This window comes from Myripristis murdjan, chromosome 20 (assembly GCF_902150065.1).
Source record: "Myripristis murdjan chromosome 20, fMyrMur1.1, whole genome shotgun sequence".
NCBI lineage: Eukaryota > Metazoa > Chordata > Actinopteri > Holocentriformes > Holocentridae > Myripristis > Myripristis murdjan.
Window position 1 is genome coordinate 13,282,523 of NC_043999.1, and position 25,209 is coordinate 13,307,731.

At 42.2% G+C, this 25,209-nt stretch overlaps 2 protein-coding genes across 3 annotated transcripts in view; both read right to left on the reverse strand.

The window, feature by feature from the left end:
- Positions 1-20,581, reverse strand: part of oxsr1b (oxidative stress responsive kinase 1b) — a 45,234-nt gene extending 24,653 nt beyond the window's left edge. Inside the window, exons 1-3 of one of the 2 annotated variants that reach the window (XM_030079420.1) lie at positions 20,345-20,581; positions 10,938-11,050; positions 2,876-2,984 (exon numbers count right to left, since the gene is read on the reverse strand). In XM_030079420.1, coding sequence (XP_029935280.1) covers positions 2,876-2,984; positions 10,938-11,050; positions 20,345-20,414 — 292 coding nt within the window. In that variant the 5' untranslated portion in view covers positions 20,415-20,581. The remainder of the gene's footprint in view (positions 1-2,875; positions 2,985-10,937; positions 11,051-20,344) is intronic. The other variant, XM_030079419.1, reaches the window with a different exon arrangement.
- A 629-nt stretch (positions 20,582-21,210) lies between these two features.
- On the reverse strand, positions 21,211-24,915 carry myd88 (MYD88 innate immune signal transduction adaptor). The gene is made up of 5 exons (XM_030079877.1): positions 24,447-24,915; positions 23,969-24,097; positions 22,915-23,092; positions 22,365-22,456; positions 21,211-22,025 (listed from the first exon to the last, which is right to left on the reverse strand). Exons 1-5 carry the CDS (start codon positions 24,754-24,756, stop codon positions 21,871-21,873), a joined length of 864 nt encoding a protein of 287 aa, XP_029935737.1. The 5' UTR covers positions 24,757-24,915; the 3' UTR covers positions 21,211-21,870.
- Between the last annotated feature and the right edge of the window lie 294 nt (positions 24,916-25,209).

The following is a 25,209-nucleotide window of genomic DNA, read 5'->3' on the forward strand; positions in this document are numbered from 1 at the left end:
CACTGCCAACTACCAAACAGAAAGCTCTCTGTCACTGATGGCATCCACTGCTGATTAAACATGCCGAATCTGCTGGGAAGCCGCAGAGACAGCCAATGATGTCTCCAGGTGATCTTCAGCCACAGACTGCCCAAGACAGCCAGAAAAGAACTGATGGCCGACTCGCCACTAAATGTATCAGGGGCTTTGGGTGAGACTGAACGCGACTTCCATCAAAACGTTTTAATGTGAAATAGGGGACGAAGACATGATACTGGGAAAGAAAAACTAAATAAGGGAATCTGGCATGTGAGATGTACTGTATATTGTCTTCCTTCTGTGAACAAACTGGCCTGGAGTCACCATCAAAGCTCCCTGTGAACAATCTGGTGAAAGCTGAGGGGCCACAAGACGTGACAAATCCATTGGCTCCAAACTTGACAAAGTCTTTTCATATGCTAAATTCAAACAGTCAATAACAATCTGCCTTGAGCTGGATTCAATTTTGAGTGGCATTCATTTGAGCTCAGCAGCAGTGATTGTAGGTCGGCAAGGCTGTGTGCATTAATCTCCTGAGAACACATTCCTCTGCTTGCTTTGGCATGACTCATATTGTGTCCCTGTGGGTTTCAGTGGATGTCTCCCCAGTGTGGATTCAGTCAGTGACAGGTTATGTAGTCCGCTATTGAAACACTTGTTTGCATTTTACATTCAGAACAAGCTTTTCCTGAGAAGTCCTGTCCCTACCTACTTCAGAACTCAGCTGCACAGGTTTGGCCTTCGTTGTGTAAGCAAGAGAGAAGGCTGAGCTTCACAGAGCTTGAGTCTTTTGGATTTGTACTGTTCTGGTTGGACATCATGTGACTTAACCTAGCATGCTGTATTGAGCATTCAGATATTTTCCAAAAGAGTTACTTTACTATCAGAAACTGTCAACAGTGGGTCAAGAGTTCAGTTTTGCATCAGTGAGGAAGACCACACATGTAACTGTGACTTCAGTAGGTGCTCTGACTTTTAAACATGAATGTAGTCAAGCAAGGATGGCCACTTTTCTACAAGCTGTCACTACATCACTTCTCAGTGATGATTTCTAACTCAGCTCCATGTGTTTTTGCAAGAGTGGGCAGATTGTTTAGCTACCAATGCTTGTTAACAGTATGCCTGGCATCTCCATACTGTAGTGTGAGTCTATCTGATATGCATCTGGAGTTAGAATGTGAAAATGTTGCCAAGCAGCTGAATAATATGCAGTCTGACAACTTTTTTTTTTTCTGAGGGATGACACCTGTAGGCATGCACTCTGCTATATTGTTCAGCGCTTAAAACAAACTTAGATTTTCAAAATAAAGACATATCAGGGTTTCAGGAGATCAACAACTAGACTGTCAGCCACCGTTTAACAGCAGAAGGCACTGGGCTAGATGGAGTAAGGCGGTGGAAACACGTCTTTCTTATGCTCTTCTAAGCCAGAGGAACAGACAAGAGTTGGCCTCCCTTGAAGCTGGAATGCTCTGCCCCGCGGAGTGATGGTCTATAAACCGAGCTCATTTGAACTCTCCATGGCAGACATCGCCACGGCCATCACTTAATTACTATGCACAATAAAACTCAACATCAAGGGCCTCTGTTTTACTAGGGTAAGGGGAATGAGAGAGGCCATCTTGAGTGGTGTCTGCTCCCGCTGCGAGGCTGGCTGCCTGCTTGAGCGTTGCTTGGTGGGCACTGCGCCCTGGCCCAGCTGCAAGGCAGCTGCCAAGTGGCTCGTGACTCAAGTGTATCTGAGGGAGCCAGGCATGCCACCTGGGCACTATCCGTTACAATGGGACACTGTGTACACAGAGGGCCTGAGAAGGGGCAAGGAAGTATATGTTTGGGTATGGGTGTGCATATTTGTGTTTCTGAGAGACTGAAAGTACGAGGAAGGGAAAGGGGTGGCAATCACCTGCACTTTGTGAATGAAAGCCCATTGGCCCCTTCAAACTGTCTTTATCTCTGAGTTGGGGGAGCGCACTGCCTCCTGCTTGTCAAACTCTTGGCACTGGAGGTTTTAATCTCCAGGCTCTTTTGCTTCTAGGAGTCCTCACAAATCGACTATAAAAGCCTGTCGTTCTACTGAGCTCTAAGGCATGCTCCCAGGCTGAGACAGAGCCACAAACAGTCTATTCTCAATATCCTTACTCTAAGGAACTTGAGTAAAACACAAATGACTGCTTTTTAATATTTTGCTGGTGAAAATAAAAGGAAGCATTGATATCTTTATTGCCCAGCTATTTCTGCAGATGCAGTGGGCACATTTCAAGGGCTCTCGCTCTATGGTGGCCTGACATCAGAGGCCTCAAATTCACTCTCCTTCACCTCTCACTAGTTAATTGCAGCGCTGCCACATGGGTGCCATGACGCCAGCCTGTGGGTTGTTATTACCTCTGCCCTGTTATTAGCCTCTGCACTGCACTGAGTTAGGGCCCAGAAAGAGCTATTGCTCACAGAGGACACAATGAGGATCAGTACTGCCACATTCCCTACAATCATACTGTTAACATCCCCAAAACCTTAGCCAGCAGCAATCAGCCCTCCACTCCCTACTGCCTCTGTCTCATCAACAGGGGCGCTGCTTGGAAATTCAGGACCCTCTGACAAGATGTGCCACCTCCAACACTTCTGTGGATAGGGGTATGCAGCTATCCTTAATTTGGTTTCCATCTGCAGTTCATCAGTTACAAATAAAACCTTCCTTGGCCATTTATTTGTCGACCAGTACTTAAAGACATTCAGGTTGACAGGCTTAAGTGGTGCACAGAGTAATGAGAGACTGGACAGATGATTGAGGAGAGAAGCATTTTAAGAGACAAGGCAGGATGACATGTATGTGAGAGGACAAGAGGGATGAGGCACTTACCACCGCTGAGCAGCTTCATGACCAGCCATAGTTCATCCTTTACTACAAACGAGGTGTAGTAGGATACAATATTGGGGTGGTGGCACTGGCTCATCGCCTGGATCTCTTTCTATCAGAGGGAAAAACAAAATGAGCAGGGAGAGAGAGAGGAAGGGAGGGAGGGAGGGAGGAGGGAAGGAGAGAGAGAGAGATTCCAGGCAATTAGTTCAGTACAAAACATCAGTTTGACATAAGAGATAGAGGCTTAATATGCCATCTATTTACCACTAATTTGATAAAGCTGGTGCACATTATCTAGCAACACACTGCCTCATCACATCATCAGCTGGTTGACATGAATAGGGTTTTGGTATCAGAGTAATGTAATTTAATTAATGATTCTCAGTATTTATTAATTCTGCTGTTGAAAAAGCAAAACATAGTAATTATTACAGCTGATAAGAGCTTTCTTTTTTTTTTTTTTTTTTTTAATCTGGACCCAATATGAGAACTACAGAGCTTTAGGGCAAGAGTGAGCAGGCTATTCTCGATCAAACAGGTTAACTCCTACTCACACTATTTGGTGTTATTCTGATATAAAAATGGCTAATGCCACATTCCCAACAGGGTTTAGCTTGTCGTGGTAAATCTGTCTTCCTATGAAACATCCAGTAACCCTGCCTTATCACATTTCTATTCCAAGAAACCTGCGCTTCAGTGTAACCATTCCCATCTGGCCTTGACTTTGAAGGTATGCAAAAGTCTGCAGGAAATAAACTGAACTCAGTCCCGCAGGGTTCACAACAGTCTCTATGCTTTTTATGCCGCAGTCATTCTTAAAATTTAGTGTGGCACTTAAGATCTTGATGACGTAAGTATGCGGAAGAAAAGTAAGCTAGGTCAATATAATGCATATCTATGCAGAAGCAAAAACAGGCGGTAGTCTCCACCCTCCATCCAGCTGTAGAGCTGTGTGAGTTTGTGTGTGTGAGTTTGTGCATGTAGACACATACATTACACTCCAGTAGCTTAGGAAGCAGGAGAGCTGAGGTAATGTTGGCACAGAAGTCTAATACATCATTTCAGCACCAGTCCCACAGTCATTTGAGGATAGATCAGCTTCCAAAGAAAAGACCTGCTGTCTTTAGAGGCAACTGGGGCAACTGATTCACTTTTTTTTTTTTTTATGCCACCATCAATGAATCTCTTGAATATCCCTCTGCCATTCTGCCAATGTCTTGTCTATTTGCGCCAAAATAGGAAAGTGTTAGCCGAGTGTCCCAACAAGCACTATCGGCCACATTTATGTGTGGGAAAGCTGCTGAAGGAGCGTGTCCTTGTCAAGATTCAAGATTCAAGATCAACTTTATTATCCCTTCTGCAGGGAATCTCATTTGGCAGAAGAACATTCATATTTTAAAAGCCATGATGCCCACTCCCTGCGTGTCCTTGTCGCTGAACTAGAGGCTATCACGGGTTGGTCAGGGCGCCTGTTCAATGTTGGGTGGTGGGTTGGCGATCAGCATGTAGCTCCTCACTGACAGGTGAAAGGAATTGGGTGGTGACTCTATGTATATCGGTGGTGACACATGGTAGTCTCCACCCATGGCAGGGGGTGAGAAGGACTGTGGTGCACAGTAGGATTTGGATATGACAAAATCTTGAGACATAGGGGGAGAAAAATAAACCTTCCCTTTATACAGGGTAAAACTGTCACTGCCAAAAAGTAGCTGGGCTAAATCTGAGGCTAATGATTGAAGGTAAAAATACAACCAGTGTTAAACTTGTTGGGGAGGTCTGTGGGCAACTTAAAGTTACTTAGAACAATACTGTTTATCATGCTTATGTTTGAATAATGAATAATAGTAGCCATAACAATGCTGCAAAAATATTTTTAGATTATAATTAAATCATTTTAATCCACAAGCGCTTTCACAGTGGTGCAGTCAAACTAGGCTTTAATCTATTTTGATATCTTTATCTATTATTTAGGCATTAATAGTGAAGCTGCAAACACTGCTTAAAGACAAAGTGATGAATCAATGGATGCTTGCGGGTCAAACGGTGAGCAATCGAAGTCTGCTGCTCCATCAGCATAAACGCTTAGCTTACACAAGGTGCACTTCCAGCAGTGTGCCTCTTTTGTAGAGTAATCACTATTTAGCCTGTGGCCTGAAGAAAAAATGCTTCTGCCAAGACGACAAGGGCTGAGACCATGCGTTGATGGCAACAGGCAGGTGACATCATGACGCCATTAGAGAGCAGTTGACAAGAGGGGTGGAAAGCACCTGCCCTGAATCATAATGAGGGCGGATACAGACTGTGTATGAAACAAAACCTATTAGACAAGTACAGACTTGTGTAAAACACACATAGTGACACACAACAGTACAACAGTATTGTGGCGTCACTCCTGAGACCTTCTGTTGCTAATATGTCTAAGTGTGTGTGTATATACACATATACATAATGAGAACTGATTTTTGCATCATACTTTCAATTTTTCACTGAAAAAACTGTTAAATGCTGATGCTGTGATTTTTTCTGGGGTTTGTAGCAAGCAAACATGTTTTCTTACACCTGGTCCTGGAGAATAGCCTATGACTTGTAGCCTGGCACATTACCGAAGCACCACAATACTTCAGTTATAATGGTATTATGTCACACATTTTATCTTTATCAAAATAAGCACAGATCCTGTGGCTTGGATATTGCACTTGGCCATATTAAAATGCTGATTAATTGGTCAGTCCTACTTTGCAGTGCATTCACATGGAAACAGGAACAGGGAAACAGGAACCATGACTCCCCCACTTGAGCTGACAATGCCTGCATTTTGAAACTACAAAGCGTTCAAAATGCAATAAAAGCTGTAAAAATCGACAACTCTGTCTTCCTTACAGGTAGGTTGGCAATACTAAGATCGAGAATCCTTGTGACCCACAGGTCAGCTCACATATACTGTAAAGTACCACTCCTCTTCTCAACTGAAACTGTTGCCAAATAACTTCCAGTCTGTCAGCCAGACGGCCAGCTCTGTGGGTCGTCTCCCTTCCTCTGTCTTTCCCTCTCTGGATATTACAGTTCAGGGGAGAACAATAATGATATGGCCCGCTGGCTGCTAACTGCCTTTAGTTGAGCCTGACCCCCTGTGTTCACAGCACAGTGGAAGAGGTGGGTCGCCACAGCTCTGTGGGCCAGGGTCAGCCTCAGAGTAGAAAAACAATGGGATGACTGGGAGGATATCGTGCTCTGGCAGTTGGCAGGTCTTCCCTTCTCTTCCAGCGGACAATGTGCGCATCAGAGAAACTCTTTGTTGTGGGGATTAGGTCACTGTAAACCTATGCCCGGACAAAGATACTGGAAATGTTCTCATCACACAAAACCCTGTGTGTGTGTGTGTGTGTGTGTGTGAAAGAGAGAGGGTGTATGTAAAAAGGTATCATTTCGTTTTGCTGTTGGATGTCACAGCAAAAAATAAAATCCGAGTGCAAAAATACACAGGAAATGTGTTTGCTGTGCTCACCATCGTTATTCATCACTCATCAGCACTTATGATGAGATTTCTCTTTGTCGAAATGTTTGGCCGTTTCGGGATATTGCAAAGCTGACGGCAACAAACACATCTGTTTGTATTTGTGCATCACATGATAGGCTAGTGCTGCATAGCCACACTAACGTGCCCATTCATGTTAAAATGCATCATGCACGCACTTTATGTAACGTCTCTTGCATGAACTCAAGCTTCACATGTCCTATAAATTTTCCATTGGCCCATGTCGCAGGCATGTGGAACAGATGGCAGAAATACTTTTACGCCTTCCATAACATCATTGGTGTCGGTATATTTTTCAAGTGGCTGTTGGTTGCTCTGCAGCCCTCCACATTTATGCACCCGATCCATGAAACCATTAACAAAGACACTTGTTTTCATCAGGGATGTGATTTGTCACCTTTTTTTTCAGGATTTTATTTGTTTTTAGACACATATTCCTTCCATTTCTAATACATTATTGCCTCTTAAATAAGGAATATCTCAATCACAGTCCTTGTGGCTGAGATATCATAAGCAGAGGCCTCCATGGCATGTCTATATATACATGGATACAAGGCTGCAACTAGCAATTATTTCAGTTGATTAATCTGTTGATTATTTTTTGCTTAATAGATGATTACAGAGTGATTATTTAATCTATAAAAGTATTGACAGATACTTATTGCAAATGACCAGAGCCCAAAGTGAGATTGCTTTCTTATGACCAGCAGCTAAACCCCCGCAAAGGTATTAAAGTTATAATGCTATGAAACAGTGAAAAGTAAGCGACCCTAAACATTTGTGCAGCTCTACCCATCAACTGTTTAACCAACTAATCAGTCAACAAAATTATAATGGATTAATTTCTCTTGAACAACTAATGGATTTATCAAGTTATTATGTCTGCACGACAGGGACATGACGACAGACAGCTAGAGGGAAGATCAGTTTTTCTTGTGCTCCAAATGGCCTTTGTGTGTAGGGGTTGAAATGACTTCATTCCATAACGCAGGAATTCAGTGAAGTTGCTTTCTCCAGACTGCTAATAACAACAGACACATCTTTTTGCCACCTGATACACACGGCCACCGCCACCACAACCAAACATCATTTGTTATCCCAAGCCACAATCACATCAAAGGCACATGACATCGAGGATGCTACAAGGTCAATAACTTGCTCACACAGGTTTAAGCTTTGGATTTTATCTGTAGTTCCCAGAGGAGACATCAGCAGAAGCACTTATGGTATCCTGTGCAGGATAACATTATCCAGTGAGTTGTGATAATGACCATCTGTGTTACATTTATGAGGCACTGTCTATTAGCATAACGTATTTATCCCTTCCCAGTGCTTTTCCACAGATTAGCAGACTATCAAGAATATCAAGCCTAAAAGGAAAAAAAAAAAAAGAAAAAAGTTTTTTTTTTCCCCCAACTTAATTTAAAGGCCATCATTAAATTAACTTGATTTACCAGTGACATAAAATATCATAATGCGACAATATATACCTATTTCACAATATATGAAAAAATAATAATAGCATTGACTGACCCTAACTTGTGATGGGGCTGCAAATTTACTGTGGCATCCTGCAGAATACCAAATCTTTTGAGTGGGTTTTATCTACTGAATATGTATTTGTCTGCAGTTCCTCCAGGAAATAAGCCCGCCTACACCACTTGTATTTTTTCTATATTCACTAACTACTTCAGTAGTTAGTGTGTCTGAGGACCTTCAAACAGAGCAAAAAAAAGAAGCTATTGTTACAAGCTGAAATATCAGCCGACAGTTTGACATCACAGTGCTGGGTGATGCAGGTCACACAATGGTGCCACAGAAGCATGCTGATGGCAGACACACAGAGAAGCCACTATAGAGGCAATGTTACGTCACTATCAGTTACTCAGAGGCTAACACGCTCTCAGCATGACCCAATCTCACTACAACACATGCACACACATAAACACAAATGCACAACCTCTCCAATTCCCTGTCAATTGAACAACAGAAGCATAAGAAATGGGGAGCTTACTAAAAAGCCAAGGACACAAATATGCTTCTGCATCATTTGCTGTGGCTTGACTCAAAGTGCCTCACCATCAGACCTGTTGTGCCAAGAAAAGCTCTTTTCACCTAAATCACAACATTTTTCTCATGTCACTGTGACCTTCTGTTCCACTGTGTAGAACTGGCTATTGGGAACATATGTGGACAACCATAGTTCCCTGGCAATATTGTTGATTAAGATTCTTGCATTTTTGAAGAGATAATTATGAGCAGGCTTCACAAAGGTGAAATTATGCTCAAGCTATTCAACCGTGTAACAGGCAAATGGTAACCAAACCTTCCCAACGTTCGATCTAACTTGAGTCACTCAAAAGCACCTGTCCACCAAACCTGCTGTGCCAGGAATAACTACAACATACCATAACATATGGAAACAACTGTAATCAGAGATTGTGCCTTTTCCATGCAGTGCCTTTTCTACAAAGGGAACTACCAGCTCCTTTAAAACTGCAAGCATCCTCTTTGGAAGCTGCTTCTTTACAGGGAGAGGTAGTCTGGGTCCAATTTAATGCTTCCTCACCATTAACCCGGGTACCCAGCAGGCTGTCGGCGAGGGGAAACCACATACGGGAAACCTGACCTTGCTATGTGACCATGTGAGCGTTTGCTCTAGGAATCCGGGAGCAACATTCCACGGATTCATCCTCCAAGAGCTGGGGATGGGAGGGGTGCTGCCTCAGCTCAGGAGTGGTGGTGAATAATGAGAAAGCCACCAAAAAAAAACCCTTCAATCATAGGCCTAATCTTCCATACACACACATAGGCTTATGCGCTATTTATTTCCCACAGGTTAGCAGAGTTTGGATGGGATAGGAACCACTACAAAAGACAAAAAAAAAAAAAAAAAAAAAAAAAAAAAAAATCATAAATCATGTTTCTTAAAAGTTAATGGCTGTTCATTTCCAAAGGCCATGGCAAACGCTGAAATCTGGTGTCACCAGGTCGTCAAGATAAAAGGGCAGCTGTGAGTTAAAGGTCCCCATTTCAGACAAAAAATGGCATATATCCTAGCTCTAGACTGTGCCTAAGCCCATGGCAGGACATCCTTCCCTGTTTACAGCTATAACACACTTAGCCTGGCTTTTATTAACACAAGTGTCAAACTGTTTGTAGTTCAGCCATTAGAATAAGTGCTGAATAAGTGTTAAATGAAGATGAATCCTAATACATATGAAAAAACAAACATCTCTCTCTCTCTATCTGCAGGGAAACCTCATCTAACCCCTCCACTGTCACCTCTTAAGATAAATCATATACTACACAAGTAATAAATGATGCATGAAGCAGCAGTGCACAACTGAGTAGAGGGTTTAAAGCTGGGGTCATCAAGTACATTTGTTCTAGGGCCAGAATTTTTCCAAGCAGACACTGTGAGGGCCTACGTAGGTTATTATTGTTTAATATTTTCAGTTTCTTATAAAATTAATGTTTTATTAGCCTATATCAATGTGAAATGACTCCTAAAAGACATTAAAAACCATAATAACTATATACTTGCTCTCAGCTATATGCTTTCAGTAGAGTGCAGACCTCCGCCAAGGAGGCAATTCACAGAGAGGTGATGGTTAACATCTATAATTCTGGGAATGTAATTGCAGAATGCAGTCCAGATTGGCAGGAAATAGTAATCAACTTTAACCAGTTTTGACACTATTATGGAGTGTCCTGATTGGTGGAAAATGCTTGCAGGAGGAAAAACCTTTTGAATTGTTTGTCAGGCAAGCAAAAGTAAAAATGTCTTATAAATGAAGAGCATGTGAAAAAAATAAAAATGAAACATAATCTTAAATGAGAGCAATGAGTTTGCCCCCATGTTTGCATGATGATATGGCACAAGCCGTATTCCCTTCATAAAAGACGGGAATTCGTTTCAGGTTTACTTGTCCTAGGCTATGGCTTTTCTGTTGTTTCTTTCTCAGTTGTTTTTGGTATTACTTACTTACAATATAGTAAGAAAATGACAGACATCCTAAATACTATATAACTATAGACTATAACACATTTTTTCATCCTCTCTTTCTGAATTGATTAAAATTCTGCAGATCAGATGGGGAGTGTTGGCAGGCCTGATGTGGCCCGCGGGCCACTAGTTGGCAATCACTGGTATAAAGAAACAATGCAGCCTTTAGGAGGGTGTCCCACGGTGGTCTAATAGTTTCCTGGCAATAAGCAGACTCTCCTTATTCAAAGAACAGTTAGAGCTGTGTTTGAAGTGACAGGGATGGTTGGAGGAGGGCTTGGAGAAAACGTGTAATGAGAAGCAGAAACGGGACTAACTCCGGCCATTCCCATGAATGAAGGGGACACCACAGCTACAAAAGCCCAAAAGTAATCATGACAGGAGTAGCTCCTGAACAACACCTGAACATAAAACACTAGGTGGCTATTATGGTTGTAAAACCGGTGCTCATTTTGCTATACGTTTACTATGCAGCCTATGAGACAGAGACAGGATACATGTGTGTGTGTGTGTCTTACCAGGAGCTCGTCCATACTAGTCTGGCACTTCTCCAGGTTGATGCGTTTGATGGCCACTTTCTCCTTGCGTGGTATACAGTAGGCTGCTTGAACCACTGCTGTGGCCCCACTCCCTGCAACAGACACAAAGCAATATAAACATTTGGATTTTTGGTGATTAGGACACTTAAGCACTTTGAAAACAGATCAGTTCAGCATTAGCCCAGTTTATACTGACACTCCAGTTGATACATATTCCTTCCTTTTTGCAAATCAAGCATTTTCAAATTAAATTTCAGAACACCACAAGCCAGAGATTCAGTGTCTCACACCTGTGGGTGCACAACAGAACACACAGTCTAGTTTATATTCACACCCTTGGGCTTCCCCTGGCTCCTTCCATCTGTTTGCTCCCTCCCTAACCCACAACTCGCTATGCCCCATCTGTACCCACTCCAAACTCATGGTTACTGCAACTAAACTTTTATCAATTATCTTTTATGTCAAATCTCGCCTGAGGTCAAGAAGGCTAACCGGCGCTCTTCGCTGGCAGTTGGTCCAATTTCTCTTCAGTACGGCTTTGTACTGTCTGCTCATCAATTATGGAGCAGCTTTCCCAAATCCAGCCTGATGAAGCAAGTCTGCCTAGGGCCGATGCCTCTGCTAAGCCATGCTCGTCCCCTGAGGGCTGACCCAGCAATGGAGCCCCAAGCCTTCGAGTGGAGCCTCATGCCAGATAGGACCAATGAAGTCCTGGTGGGATGTAATCTGGAGAGGCCACAGGCAGAGCAAATGTAGCAAAAGGATATCACTGCTAAAAATATGTTCTTGTGTAAATCTTTGGCTTATTCGACTCATGACTCACTAGTAGTGGTGCAATGGATTACGGTTGATCCACGATCTGTACAGATCGCCCCCCATGGTTCAGGACACATATAAACTGTGGATTGGCTGTGTTTTAGTTTGAAACCTGATGTTTAATCCCAACACCAAACAAGCGCAGTGTGGCAGCATGGCAAGAGGAGGAGCAGAAGAACTTAAAAAGCCTCCCGTGTCATTCAAGTTGCCTGTATAGCTGTACAGGAGCACTTCCTGTACACTGTAATGATGATGGAAGAAGGGTGGTGGACAAAACCGTTATGGTGTGTCGGCATTGTGGCATTAGGAAATCATATGAGCATGGCAATACATCGAATGGAACAGAGTGGGAGATGAGAAGTCCAGTGCTGCAGTCATGCCCCCTCTATGAGAGTCAACCCGGCACAGATGCAGGGTGCAGGTACTGACAGAAGCAGAGTGGAGGCTAGAGAAGCCCAAAAGCAACATCCCGGTCACCACAGATAATGCTAAAAACAAAGTTAATGGGCAAAATTTGCTTAAGTGCTTTACATAATAAATTGAAAGTTATATGCCTTGTTCTCGTTGCTGTTGTTGACCCGAAAACTGATCTCATCTGTGACTCAAAAACCGTGATACGGTCTGCACCGTGAGTTGTGATCCACTGCACCTCTACTCACTAGCTTTCTTTTTTTTGGGGGGGGGATTTGATTCAATTGCAGTTTGTAAACCATGATTCAACTCAACAATTAAATTCAGTACTTAAAAAAAAAAAATCATATCCACTAATACACACAAAAAAGTTGCCTTTTCTAGTATTCAATTAGATAACAGCTAGGCCTGAACCATATGGTACACAAAATCAGATTGGGATTAATTTTACAGACACTGCGATTGCGATACGATCAACCATTTTAGAGGAAATGAGACTGGGGTCTGTACCGAACAAATATGTTTTCTTGCATCTGTAAAAAAACAATTTGTAGGCCAGGGAATCTCTGCAGCACCGTAAAACTTCATTTACAATGTTTTGAAACATATGTTGCCTTCAGGTTATTATTCATGGCTTTATTTAAAGATTTGAGTCAGTATTCATGTAGTGAAGGCCTACTCTATGCTATTAGTGGTCAAGCACAGTCAATCAGTCCATATCATTCTATAGCTCAAGATTATTTTTCATACCATCAAAAATAATAAGTAAGATGTGAGTTGGATCACAGCAACAATTAAAAATCTGATACTACAGTTTATATTACGATGACTACTATTTTCATGCACTGGTCCTCAATGCATGAACAACCAGTACTGATTAGGTCTGACACCAGTGGGCTGACCTTTATTTTGAAGAATGTATGATAGTCTGAGTAAGAGCCAGTAAAACCCTCCCCAGCAGTGGTGCAGTGGGGCCTTTAGAGGCTGGAAGCAGTGAGCGCACCTTCTGTTCTCACATGGGCATGTGTGAGGTCAGTGCCCCCTCGATGCTGAGAACCAGATGCTTATGGATAAAAGCTCTTGTTTAACGCCGTGCACCTTCACACATGGCTGTTTCGGCACAGTCTCGGGTGTATACGTGACGCTAAGCAGCACTAGGAGCACATTCCCATTTGGCAGGAGGTTTCTGTGTTACAGTTAAGTGAGAGAGAGAGAGAGAGAGTGAGAGAGAGAGGGAGAGGGCGAGAGAGAGGCAGCTACAGGGCAATGGCTGAGTTAGTCCAACCTACAGTAAGCTTTTCCTAACCTACCATGCCCTCATCTGCATGCTTTGCCCAGATATTAACAAAGCACTCATTGTTTGGAGTTTTCATTGAGCCAGCAATGTATTATAGCTAAGAAAAAAAATAATAAAGGACTATACATATGAAAGAATAATCAGCTCCCAGACTTTTAATTAAAAACTAAAGCTGTCCCACAAGACATGACCGCAATTTTATTCAGCTGTTTTCGCTCATGAAGATTATGACTTAGGGCTATATTAGAGAAGGAGAAAATAATCCATCATAAATCAATATAAGATCTAGATTAACTACAAACTCTTGCTCTCCATGTTAATCCAATAAAACTGCAATTTCCTGGGGATTTGTGTGAGATAGGACAAACATTATAATGTGTAATTGATAAGAAAGCAGGGTCACTTTAATCTAATTATAATTAATATGTTTGAGAGCCTACTTTTTATGCCACCTACTGAGTAGTACCCTCCAAAGTTGTTTGGCTCTGGCCAACTCTGTATGCCACCTCTTCTCAGCGACGGTGCAGTAGCATCCAAGAATCCATGGCTCACTCCCCATCTCTCAAAACCAAGGGGTTGAACAGTGCTATAAATATATACTACCCCCCTCCGCCTCCAATACCACACCACACTCTGGAGGTGGGGCAGAGATGGAGAGCTCAGCCCTGGCTGGACCACAGGGAGCCAGCTGGCCTATACACACTCCAGTGTAAATTCCCACACACAAACAAACAGGCAGTCGTCAGGGGCAGCTGTACTAGCTGGAGTGTGTGTGTGTGTGTGTGTGTGTGAGAGAGAAAGAGAGAGGGGGTGGGGGGGTGGAGGAGGCTACAGCTCACAAGGTCAAGGGGCACACTCAACATTCATACTGAGGCTCTCCAAGACATTGAGACTGTAGAAAACCACTCTAAAATTTAATTGGGACCTAGACTTAATATGGACCTGACTCTCTTTGATATTTCATTACTTACAAGCTTAGCCTAAGGTTATTCTGCTCGCAGTATTTATGCCTCCACTAGTCATATCGAGTTACTTGATTATTCAATACTGAGCTTTTGAGGTTCTTACCCCAAAGCTCAGTATACCAATTTATACGTTTTATAAAATGATTTTAATTTAGTTTTAATCAATTTATCTTCACTGTACTTGAGAAAAATGCAAGCTATTCATTTTAAGTGTGACTCAATCATGTTGATTAACCCATGCAAACAACTGTTAACAGCTCCTATTAACCTGATTTTTAACAGAAGATGTGCACCTCATTTTATGTAGTGTTTAAGAAAGACAAAGATAACATGATGTTATAAGAACTAAGTCTGCTCTTATACATTGGGAAATTGAGATAGAATGGGGCGTATGAGTGATAAATGTCTAAAATAAGATAGGCCTATATATTTTCACATTCTCACTGATTCCCTTAGACACCGTCATCATCGGCCCTTTCCGTCAGAACGAGAGGAGGAACACAAAAGCAGCATCGTCACAAAGGGAAGCACTGCAGCAGCTCTGAGGGCTTTGAAAAAACTCACACCGGCATCTAATCTGCTAACCAGTCTGATGACAAACACACAAAGGCTGCATATCAAGCAGGCAGGACCCGGCGTACGCTGCCTCACAGAGGTACGCTGGCTCGCTGCTATAGTGAGGCTGCTCACTGGCACCACGCTGCTGTACAGCATCTCCCACTGCCAGAGTGAAAAGGGGGAAACAGGGCGTGGACAGAATCCTATACAGTATGAATCAGATACGGTGGGGTCTCTGGGTCAACTGAGCCAATATGGGCTGTACATCCAAATAAATTAATAAAAGAACACATGATAACAGCACTATTAACTACGAACGAACGCACACAAAAACAGCAAAACATTTCTGTCCTGGCTTTAGCCTGTTTTGAAAGTGGATGTCTGAATCAAATCAATATATTAAGTTACCACATTAGGTAAAATCAAATGAAGATGATCCAGAGGCCAGCTGGAAATGGGGTGTGTTCACATAGCACAGGGATGCACAGTCATGTTATCTATTTTCCCTTTTTGATTTGATTACTTCCCATGTTTGAAGTCTTTCCACTTTTTATTTCTTTTTTCAAAATGCTGTTTTCCAGTTTAAATCTATCACATTTTCAAAACACCTTTAAAGAAAAAAACATTAATATTATAGATAGATTGATAGATAGATCTATACATAGATAGATAGATACTAGCATTGCCTCCAGTGTGAAACAACTTCATTTGATCACATCTGCAGAAGAAGCATTGACAAAATAATCATGCTCTTTGCTAGAAGAGCCAATGTTTCCTGTAAGCATAGAGAGCTTGTGTTTTCTCTAAACAAGTCAAACCAGGCATGGGAAGCCTTCAATGCCTTATGAGCATTAGAAGATATAACCTGGCAATTTGTGAATTGGACATGCAAGGCTAGACCTCTTCTTCACAATGGACTTCTTAACTGCCAAGGCCTCAAAAGTCCAGTGAGTGTGCACCATTAAAAGCTGCTCTGTTTGCTCTGCTAAGAGTTGACATCTGAGCATGGAATGTTTGCATTCAGGAAAATGCTCGTTTTACTCTTCTGGTGCATCTCTTTGAAGTCTATGATTAAATAAGCTTAGACAGAAAACCACACAAGAATCATAAACAGAATAATAGGCTTACTTAGGACAAGGACAAACCCATTGAACTGCTCTACATTAATAACGCTAGATAAAATGATTACGGTAGTTCATATACAAGTCAATACAACATGAAAATACCCAGGGGGCAATTTAAAGGCAGACTGTGCAGTTTGAACTGGAAGGGCAAACCACTTTTTTACTAGTGTTAAGAATGAGGCTGAGGAAGGATAAAACCCCTCAGGTTCATGTCAGGACTAATAACCCATAGAATTAATGTAGCACTTTTAAATGTCTGTATTGAACCCAATGTTTTGGTGTTAAACGTGCACAAAAACATTAACAATGGAACAAATTCTCTTATATTTTGGGTTAATATGGGGTAAAAGAGTTGTCCTGAACTCCTGAGGCATTTCTAAGTTACAATCTTTTGAGAATTGAGTCCTCTTCTTTACCACATCATAACAAGGAGGGGTGACCTCCCCTTTGAAATTGCATAGCCTGCCTTTACATCTCAAAGTTTGCATTTTAACAATTCAACCACTGCGTAGTGGTGTCACTGATATTACTCATGGGATGTACAAACTTTAAAATGATGTCTAGCATTACTTAAGCAAACTTTGACCTGATAAAATGGTGACAGATTCGGTCAAAAATGAACTAGGCATGGTGAACAGGAAACACTTAAAAGAAACACACCAGTGAAGCAAGACTGTTCATTTGTTGGTCAGAAAAGGAAAACAGTTGCTCAAAAATAATTTTATCAGATTAGCCAAGCATGGAATTAGCTGCTTAATGCAGCAGGTCTCCCTGTGGGAGCTGTGTCAATGCCCTCCTTCATGAGCTGTGACCAACGGCGTGGCAGCGGCTCTGTGTTTGCCTTTCCTGCCCTCACCAGGCCAGTTCGCTGTGTGACGTCAGCCACCCTTTATTACATTTCCTCTGCATACCTAGCTGACATTCCACACATTATTCCAAGGTACAATGAGAAATCTCACACATAACTAGCAATCACACCACCAGTCACTGCCTCCCTGTGTTTATTCTTCCCCACATCCCAAGATGCACTATTCCAATTAGTGTGAGGATAACACCTGAAGTTGACAGTGTGTGAGAGTAAGGGGGCCACAATGTGATGCTAGGCTTGCTTGCCACTGTAGTCAGTGTATCACTTCATCATAATGACGATTTCCACCAATTCGACAAGCAACAAGCAGGAAGCATTGTTGCTGTCGGAAAGCACAAAGTTTCTAATCCCGTTTGGCCAACAAGAATGATCAAGAGTTTGGTTCAGAGTGAGGGAGAGAGCTGCACTTTTTCCTATGGCACTCTGCCTCTGTCCAGTATGATCCAATGCTAGTTGAAGTGGAAAGAGTGGGTGTGAACCATGTAATAACAAGTCCTCTTTCCCTGGGGAAGTAACCAAAACAATAGCTCTGTCGAGCATGCTGGGAATCAGGGGCCATCCTTGGAGTACCGGCTTTCCAGCTGAGTTGGGGAACTCCGGGCAACATCTCCAAAATGACAAAGCGTAAATACAGAATCTACCCAAGAGGTTTTGTAGTAATGGTGGAACAGTGGTGGCTGTAATTGTCCCTGCTTTTATAGCAGTGTTAGCTCAAGTAGTGACCACCAGTTGAGGTTTGATTGCAATCAGCCAAACCTCTAAATTAAAACGCCTATTTGTTAACTCCTAAATAATAACTGCAGCCTCTCTGATTTGGAAAGTTACAGTACTCAACAGTGGAACTGTATTTACCCATCTGCCCCCTGCATAAATACACAAACACAACACCACCACAACTCACCCCTAATTAACAGTGTAACCCTGAGCATATGCCATCCACATACAAGCCCAATCGGCCCAGACGAGAGACTTTAAGGGTCAAGCAGTTTCCTTGGTTTCAAACTTCAATTCGAGGCCTCTGTCTGATAAGTTGCCCACACACAGTGTGTTTAGTTCCCTACTTTGTTTTGAGATTGGGCAATATGTTGAGGGAAACCTTTAGGGGAAATGTCAAGATGGTAACCTGAGCAAAAAAACAGTTTAAGAGGAGTAACATGATTTCTGTGTCATCCCCAGTCTAGGTTGGGAGGAGTAATATCTCTTCAGTGTTTTCATTCAGTGTCCTAAAGCCCTATTACCCCCACTATTTCCTCAGCGTCAATGGAACAAGTTAAGAAATACTAGAAGGAATACAAACTTGAAACAGATTTTAAAGAAGTAGCTCATTGATGAAGTAGCAGGCCTGTTAAGAGGAAATTGCAGCAACGCAGACCGTAAGTTCAGCCCTATGTATAAAAAAAAAAAAAAACTGTGTTAGTAAGATGGCAACCAAGCAAAGACGTCTGAGAGGGCAGAGAGGGAGAGAAAAGCTCAGCGGGACTGCTGGCAGGTTTTCAAATGAACAGGGAACAGATGCCAATACAGTGACAGGAGGAGTTCATTTGTTTAACTTGTGTTCACAAGGAGCCTAGGGGACAGAGCCTCACAGTTTTGCCAGTTCAGCTGACACATACGGTACACTTTAACTCATCAGGACTTGAGGGGAAAAAAAGGTAATCAGCTTTAAGTAATTGGTAAGGTATCAGCGGGTGTGATTTGTCAGGACAGAAAACTCTTGGCTATGTGCACAATTCCTTCATAGAACCAAAACTACGATGACAATCATGATCCCACCTCAAGTAAAATAAGCTCTCTGCAGTCTGACCTCGAAATAGCCTGACCAGTTTCAAACCTATGTTGACAGTCTCCCTCTCAATCCATCACATTGTGTAGGAAAATGCCACAAAACTGGTTTCAGTATAAGAGGACCTTTATTTCTGTGTGTATGTTAAAAAGTGGAGCGTTATCTTACCCGGTGTCCCTGGTTCAACCTTTCCAAGAAAGGTAAGCTAAATACAAGTCTAACAAAAATATACAAAATGGTTCATTTAAAGCCTGCAGAAAGGACCCTCTATAAACACACAGATTCTCTGAGGAGAAAAGCGCCCACCACTTGGGGAAAGTAAACCAGGATCTGCGCAATTGCAAGCGCATTTATGGGCTTCCACAAATTCACTAATTTGAGAGGACAACACAGTGCCTATGCTTCTTCAGGTTCTCCTTCTCCTCTCTACTAAGTAAGCCAAAGGTAGGATAAGGTCAGCTATTAGAGACAATACAAAGAATGTACCAAGTAAAACCTGCATTTCCTGAGGCCATGCAGCCTTCAACCAGCTTCTGGCAGGGTGGTGAGGTAGGTAGTCAACATACCTCCTGTCATGTTGAATAGTTTTAAGAGAAATGTGGACATGCAAACAAAGAAATCACTGTGTAAACTTTCTGGACAGACCTTTCCTGGCCATGAAGACTGCATGGCTAACATAAGCCTATTCTACATTTCTAAAATTTGACAACTTAAAATGATTCAGCTCCAGAGTAGCTCAACAAAGGTGCTGTTGATGTTGTCCAGAAAATTATCAAGTGACTTTTCAACTCGACCGGGATGTGGTATAAATCCTATAATGCTGATTAATCCTCTGCAAAGAGCTCATACATAACTGGATGAATTCAGGCAGTAAATTACCTAAAACAAAACCCTGCTCTGGGAATGACCAGGGCCATGAAATGTAAACCCTGTCCTCTACATAATGGCCAACACCGAGACTTTTTTGGAAATAGCCAAAGTGCTCTAGCATTTATCTTGTTTGACACTGGGCGTGAGAGAAACATTCAGAAAGATAACTTTGTGAATATTTCATTTGATATACCATTTTTACCTACTAACTCTGCAGGATAGGTTCAAGCTTGACCAGACTACAGAATGCTTACATTTATAGAGACCGTGGAGTATTCTATTAAATATATACAAAGGAAACGCTCTTGTCAGAGCAGATTTTTAAAAAGTATTAGCTTTGCAAAGCGACTGATCAATGAATGCGGTCCTCTCCAGCAAATAGTCAGAGCCTGAGATGACTAACGTTTTAGCGCTCGTTTACTACTAACGTATAGCCCGTGTGGACGGAGTCTTCGCCTCCACTGGAAAGGTTCCACTGACTCCGAGTTAAAACGCCGCCCAGCTGGGACTGCGAAGTTACAAAACGCGCGGAACTTTACCTAGCACACTAAAAAGAAGATGCTGTCCGTTAGCAACAGCACTGCACATCCGCGATGCGTTGCTAAAATCTGTTTTGTTAGCTCGTTAGTCAACCAAAAGGCAGACGTTGACAGTCTGTCGGCTAAACAAAAGCTAACATGCTAGGTTCACATACCAATCACCTCCTGTAGCTCATAGTCATCTTTGTTGATGGACCAGGGTTGGGAGCTCAGGTCCTCCGACATGGCTGAGGAGTTTGTTGACGCCGTACTATCTGTAAAAACGATGTTGAATCCAAAGGCTGCGTGTAAAAACAATTCAAAGTAATCCCAACAGGACCAACAAGGGCGACACTTCCCCTTCTTTGAGTATCCTGCAGCACTCCTGTCATTCCCAAAGTTTGACACTAGCCCAACAGCCCCGCCCACCGCATTCCTGTCGAGCAAATGTGGACCTTCCCAGCGGACATATTGAGTGTGGGACGTGCAACACTACTTCCTAAAGCCGGTAATGGGCAAATCACTTACTGTAATTATTAGATAGTAAAAGGGAATATCACCGAGGAGCAGGGGAGACTGTTCCACGAGGAACTGGGGTAAATATATGTTTCCAAGGCAACTACAACGATGTAAAACATGGACCCAAGTTCTAATATCTGGGGATTTTTAATTAAACACACTCACATCATGTTTCTGGCTTCACGCTTACACTATATTAAGATTAAACTATATAAAGGATGCGGTGAAAAAGGTTCCGCCACACTTTCAATGGCGGTTTGTGGATGTCGGAAAAGGGGCGTGTTTCTTCGAGAGCGTCCTGCGCTATGATTGGACAGCGGGGTTCGCCGTGCTTTATGATTGGATGTCGTTCACAGAGAGGTGGGCCCCGCCCTAGTTCCGCTTTGTCACGTTCTGCTAGCGACGCCTCTGGTGGTACATTATGTTACATACAGCCCTTGCACAATCGCGACCCCTGCTGGCGAACAACGGGACAACAGAAAATCACCATTGAAAGCAGTATAAAAACGTGCAGGAGAAAATAATATTAGAACCATTTATTATCTATTCATTAACATACAAGATCATAATGAATTATCTTATAAAAATATGTTCAAGAAAGACAAAATAGACAATACAAAAGGCAAAAAACAAAGTACCATTATTGCTGATAGGGAAAGAGTGAGAGGAAACCAAACTGGAAGGGAGGGGAGTCAGTAAAGGTGAACATTTTAGAGCAGGAAGTCCATCTCATCTATAAATTGACTCATAAAGGAAGTGGCTGGTGTAAGCAGAGCTATCATGGCACATTTACATGCAAGCATTGAATACACAGTACATCCTCATATGAATACAAAATAGTGACTGACACAAGTATTCGTGAAATTTAAAATCTGTATGCACTGGGAACAACTACACTGAATGTGACTGTGAGAAATCTGTGAGGAATTTGGCACTCTTTTGCAGTCTGGGTTTCACAGCACTAATTTTCAGACACTTGTAATCATTATCTCATCCTCAAGGAAAAACAAACAAACAAATAGAGGCATTAAAATATATACAACATAATGTGTGGGTCCAAAAACCTGGATGACATGAAACACAACCAGGATTAGCTCATACTTGAACTTATGTTACAGCACGATCAGACATAATCCCTTTGATCTGAGAAATTAGGTACATTTAACCACCTAGTCCATGATTGTTATGGCAGTGACAAAGCTTTGGCCAGCCGCACCCAGAACCAGGCCTTTGTGCAAGGCCGAGTGTAGTCACATATTGTGAGAAAGCGTAAGATGCTGGGGAATGGCTTTTTCATCGACTTGTACACCACTGGAATGAGCCGTTTGCTCCGAGCCCCTGTAACGACAATAAAAGGAAAAGTTAATGATGCAAACTGGACAAAATACACACACAGACATATCTCAGAGACAGCGACTATCACAGAGGAAGATCTGACTCAATTTATCAAATGATCAGTTGGCTCTGTCAGCATGAAGGAAAGGAAATACAGAAGATTTCGTCAATCTGTGTGGGTTTGCATTTGACAAAAGGAGCAGGGCAGCACAATGTGCGCTACTTTAATCCTCTAAGAATGCTACGTATGCCATTTACTGGACACTTTTACTCCAAGTATGTGTATGTGTGTGTGTGTTTGCATAAAGCTGTGTGACATGATAGAAGAAAATGCTGCCTTACCAGGACAGAGACTGAGGGCAAACTTGGTCTGAAAGTCACAGGCATCACTGTCAAGATACTCATCGGAGATCACCACCACCATCCTCTTACACCTGCACATAAGACCAGATGTCATCATACTTGCCAACCATGAGGCTCATGAAATAGGGGAGCTTTTCAAAATCAAAAAGTAGTGGGCTTGCAGTCCTGCCACTGAATATTTTCAAAACTAGAAACCTAATTTTTTGTACTGTGGTGACATTTCTTGTTCAGATAACAGTGCAAATACAGTACAACCATTACGTGACCGCTCGTAAATAGTGATGTGTTATGTATCGATTAATAGACTTTGAAATTTGATAAATATATAGGAGAAACTACACCATGTGATAACTCTGGTATCAAAATCTGGATAGTATGCTTAAACGTGCTCTCAATTACTGTGCATTTGATAGTATTGTTTGCATTAAAAAAAAAAAAAAAAAAAAAAAAAAAAAATCAAAGCTATACTGCATGCACCACAAATGCAAGCACCACAGTGCCTGGGTAGCAACACCTCGCTGTATCCCACCTTCTCTCAATCAGCTCACTAGTGATGGTCCACACACAGGAGCCTGGCAGCACGTCTCTGTCAAACACACACAGCTTCAGCCTGTGCTCTGTCTGTTCAAGCTGCTGGATCATCTCATGGACAAACTTGAAGTCACTCTGGCAGTAGCAGATGAATGCATCAAACATCTCTGGGGCGTCTGTGTCCCGCACATGTGGAAGATAAGCAAGTTTAGGGAACTGTGAAATAGTGCCGGGGGTTAGTGGAGTGGTGTAATACTTAACAAATGTGTGATGAGATGACATGCGAGAACAAAAGACAAGTGCAAGCTTTTCCTGTGTGATAAAACATTGCTTTCAAGTGCATGTCAGAAATATAATTATGACCTGAGCACATATTAAATGGCCAAAGAAGCGGTAGCCTAATACCTAAGTTAGTTTTATATGACACCAGAGTTGCTAAGATGTGGCATTTAAGCGGAATAACTTTATGGCAGAGAGCATGAAAGTCACATGAACAACTGATGATTAAAGTTGTATTTTATGGCACATTACTGTATGTAAATAATAAGCATTATTGTAGGGTTCTATTTTCACTTGTTTCAGTTGGCATGTATTTTTGTGCATACCTAAGCAGTCTGTTTGGTGCTGAAGAGATAACAGCTGCACACATGCCGTACACATTTTGCACACATTTTACAAATGTCTTTATATTTCTTATTTTCTTATTTCCTATAATTTAATTTTTCTCTTGAGAATTTGAGCAATTTGACCCAAATTCCCCTCAGGATCAATAAAGTATTTCTAATTCTGATTCTGATATTCTTCAACCAGTACATTAACTTGAATATGTATAACTGCCAAACCCAGAAATACAGGCTTTTACTGGTTGGAAGTGGCTGGATGATGTGACTGTAGTAACACGGTCATACACCTTATCAGTGGTGGATGTATAGTTAATTGAACAGAGCTGAATCATGGGGTTGTGTGGACACTGGATGGTGATATTTTAAGTGACTCAAATATGATTTCTGGATGAGAAATAAGTCTGGCCTGGTGTTAGAGGGTATACTAACCTTCGTGATCCTCCACAGTGATGGGCAGCCGCTCCTGGCTGCGTGGGAGGCAGCTGTCCACCTCCGGAACCTGAACTGGAGGCTCACTCTTCCTCTCAAGACTCTCTAGATATCTGGTGACATCTTTATCTGATACACAGAAGAGCGTGCATGGGCAACCAGGCACACGCACGGACATAATACAGTTATATAACCCATATGACAAAACTATAGATCACGCAAAGTACAGAATATTAAGTTTCAAAATGCGAAACATTGGGTCACATGAGAAAATCTTAAGTGTATTTGAGCGGCCAGAATTTAAATATAGAATATAAGGGAAATGCATTTCAAAGTCCAAAATTAGAGGCAATGTCCTCACGTACAAAATGTGGCCTTTTTTCACTTCTAAATATATTCATTAGATACACTTTTGCAACAACGGAATGCAATCATGTGAATTACAAGGAACAGGGAATTCCAAATGAAGCAAACCCACTTATGACAGGAAGAAGGTCTTCCACAATGTCTTTTCTCTCCAGCTCCTCCAGGATTGATATCAACTTCCCAACACTCGCTTCTTGGCCTTTAGCCTGCCAGTCCTCCAGTATTGCCAGGGTCGCGTTTCTGGAGGCTTCGAAGTTCATTATTTCTAAATAAGTAAATCCCATCGCCTCTGCAACGGACATCCAGTCCGCCGCCACGGTGTTTCTGGGGTTCAGGTAAAGTCCCAGCTCCTTTCTCACAGTCATGTTCAGAGCAATAAGAGGGATCTTCCACAGGTCCACTTTGGAGTCGGCACAAGCCATGGCGCACGGACTGACAGCGCCTCCTGATCGCGATACACTAGTTAAGATACAAAATAACACTCTCTTTGAACATTGTAACCGCGCACTACAGCGTTTAGAGCCCAAACAAGGTTGAAATCAGTTCCCACTGCTAAAGCCAACTTGACAAGAGAACAAGGAAATGATGTAAAACGGACTTTACAGCAGACTGCGTCACCTGGGGGGAGGAGTTGCACTAAGTTTGCCGTAAAGTTTGCTGTACAAATATAGTACTTCCATAGGAACCCGCGTGCTAATAGCATTTTATTCCTCTGATGACGTAAAATTAAGTACACCCCTTTCCATGATGTACTAAAGTAGCCTACACTGTGCGGTGGACACTAAAAGGAAATGCTGCCTTTAGAGATGGGGGCGTTAACGTGTTGATGTTTCTGTTCCCCTTTCTTGTCAGCAGCGATACAGCTTCTCTCCACC

Coding starts and splice junctions, on each gene's coding strand:
- myd88 (XM_030079877.1), bottom strand. CDS start 24,756: ATGGCTTGTGCCGACTCCAAAGTGGACCTGTGGAAGATCCCTCTTATT. Junction 23,093..23,968: donor CACTGTGGAGGATCACGAAG/GTTAGTATACCC, acceptor TGCGGGACACAG/ACGCCCCAGAGATGTTTGAT. Junction 22,026..22,364: donor TGCCCTCAGTCTCTGTCCTG/GTAAGGCAGCAT, acceptor TTGTCGTTACAG/GGGCTCGGAGCAAACGGCTC.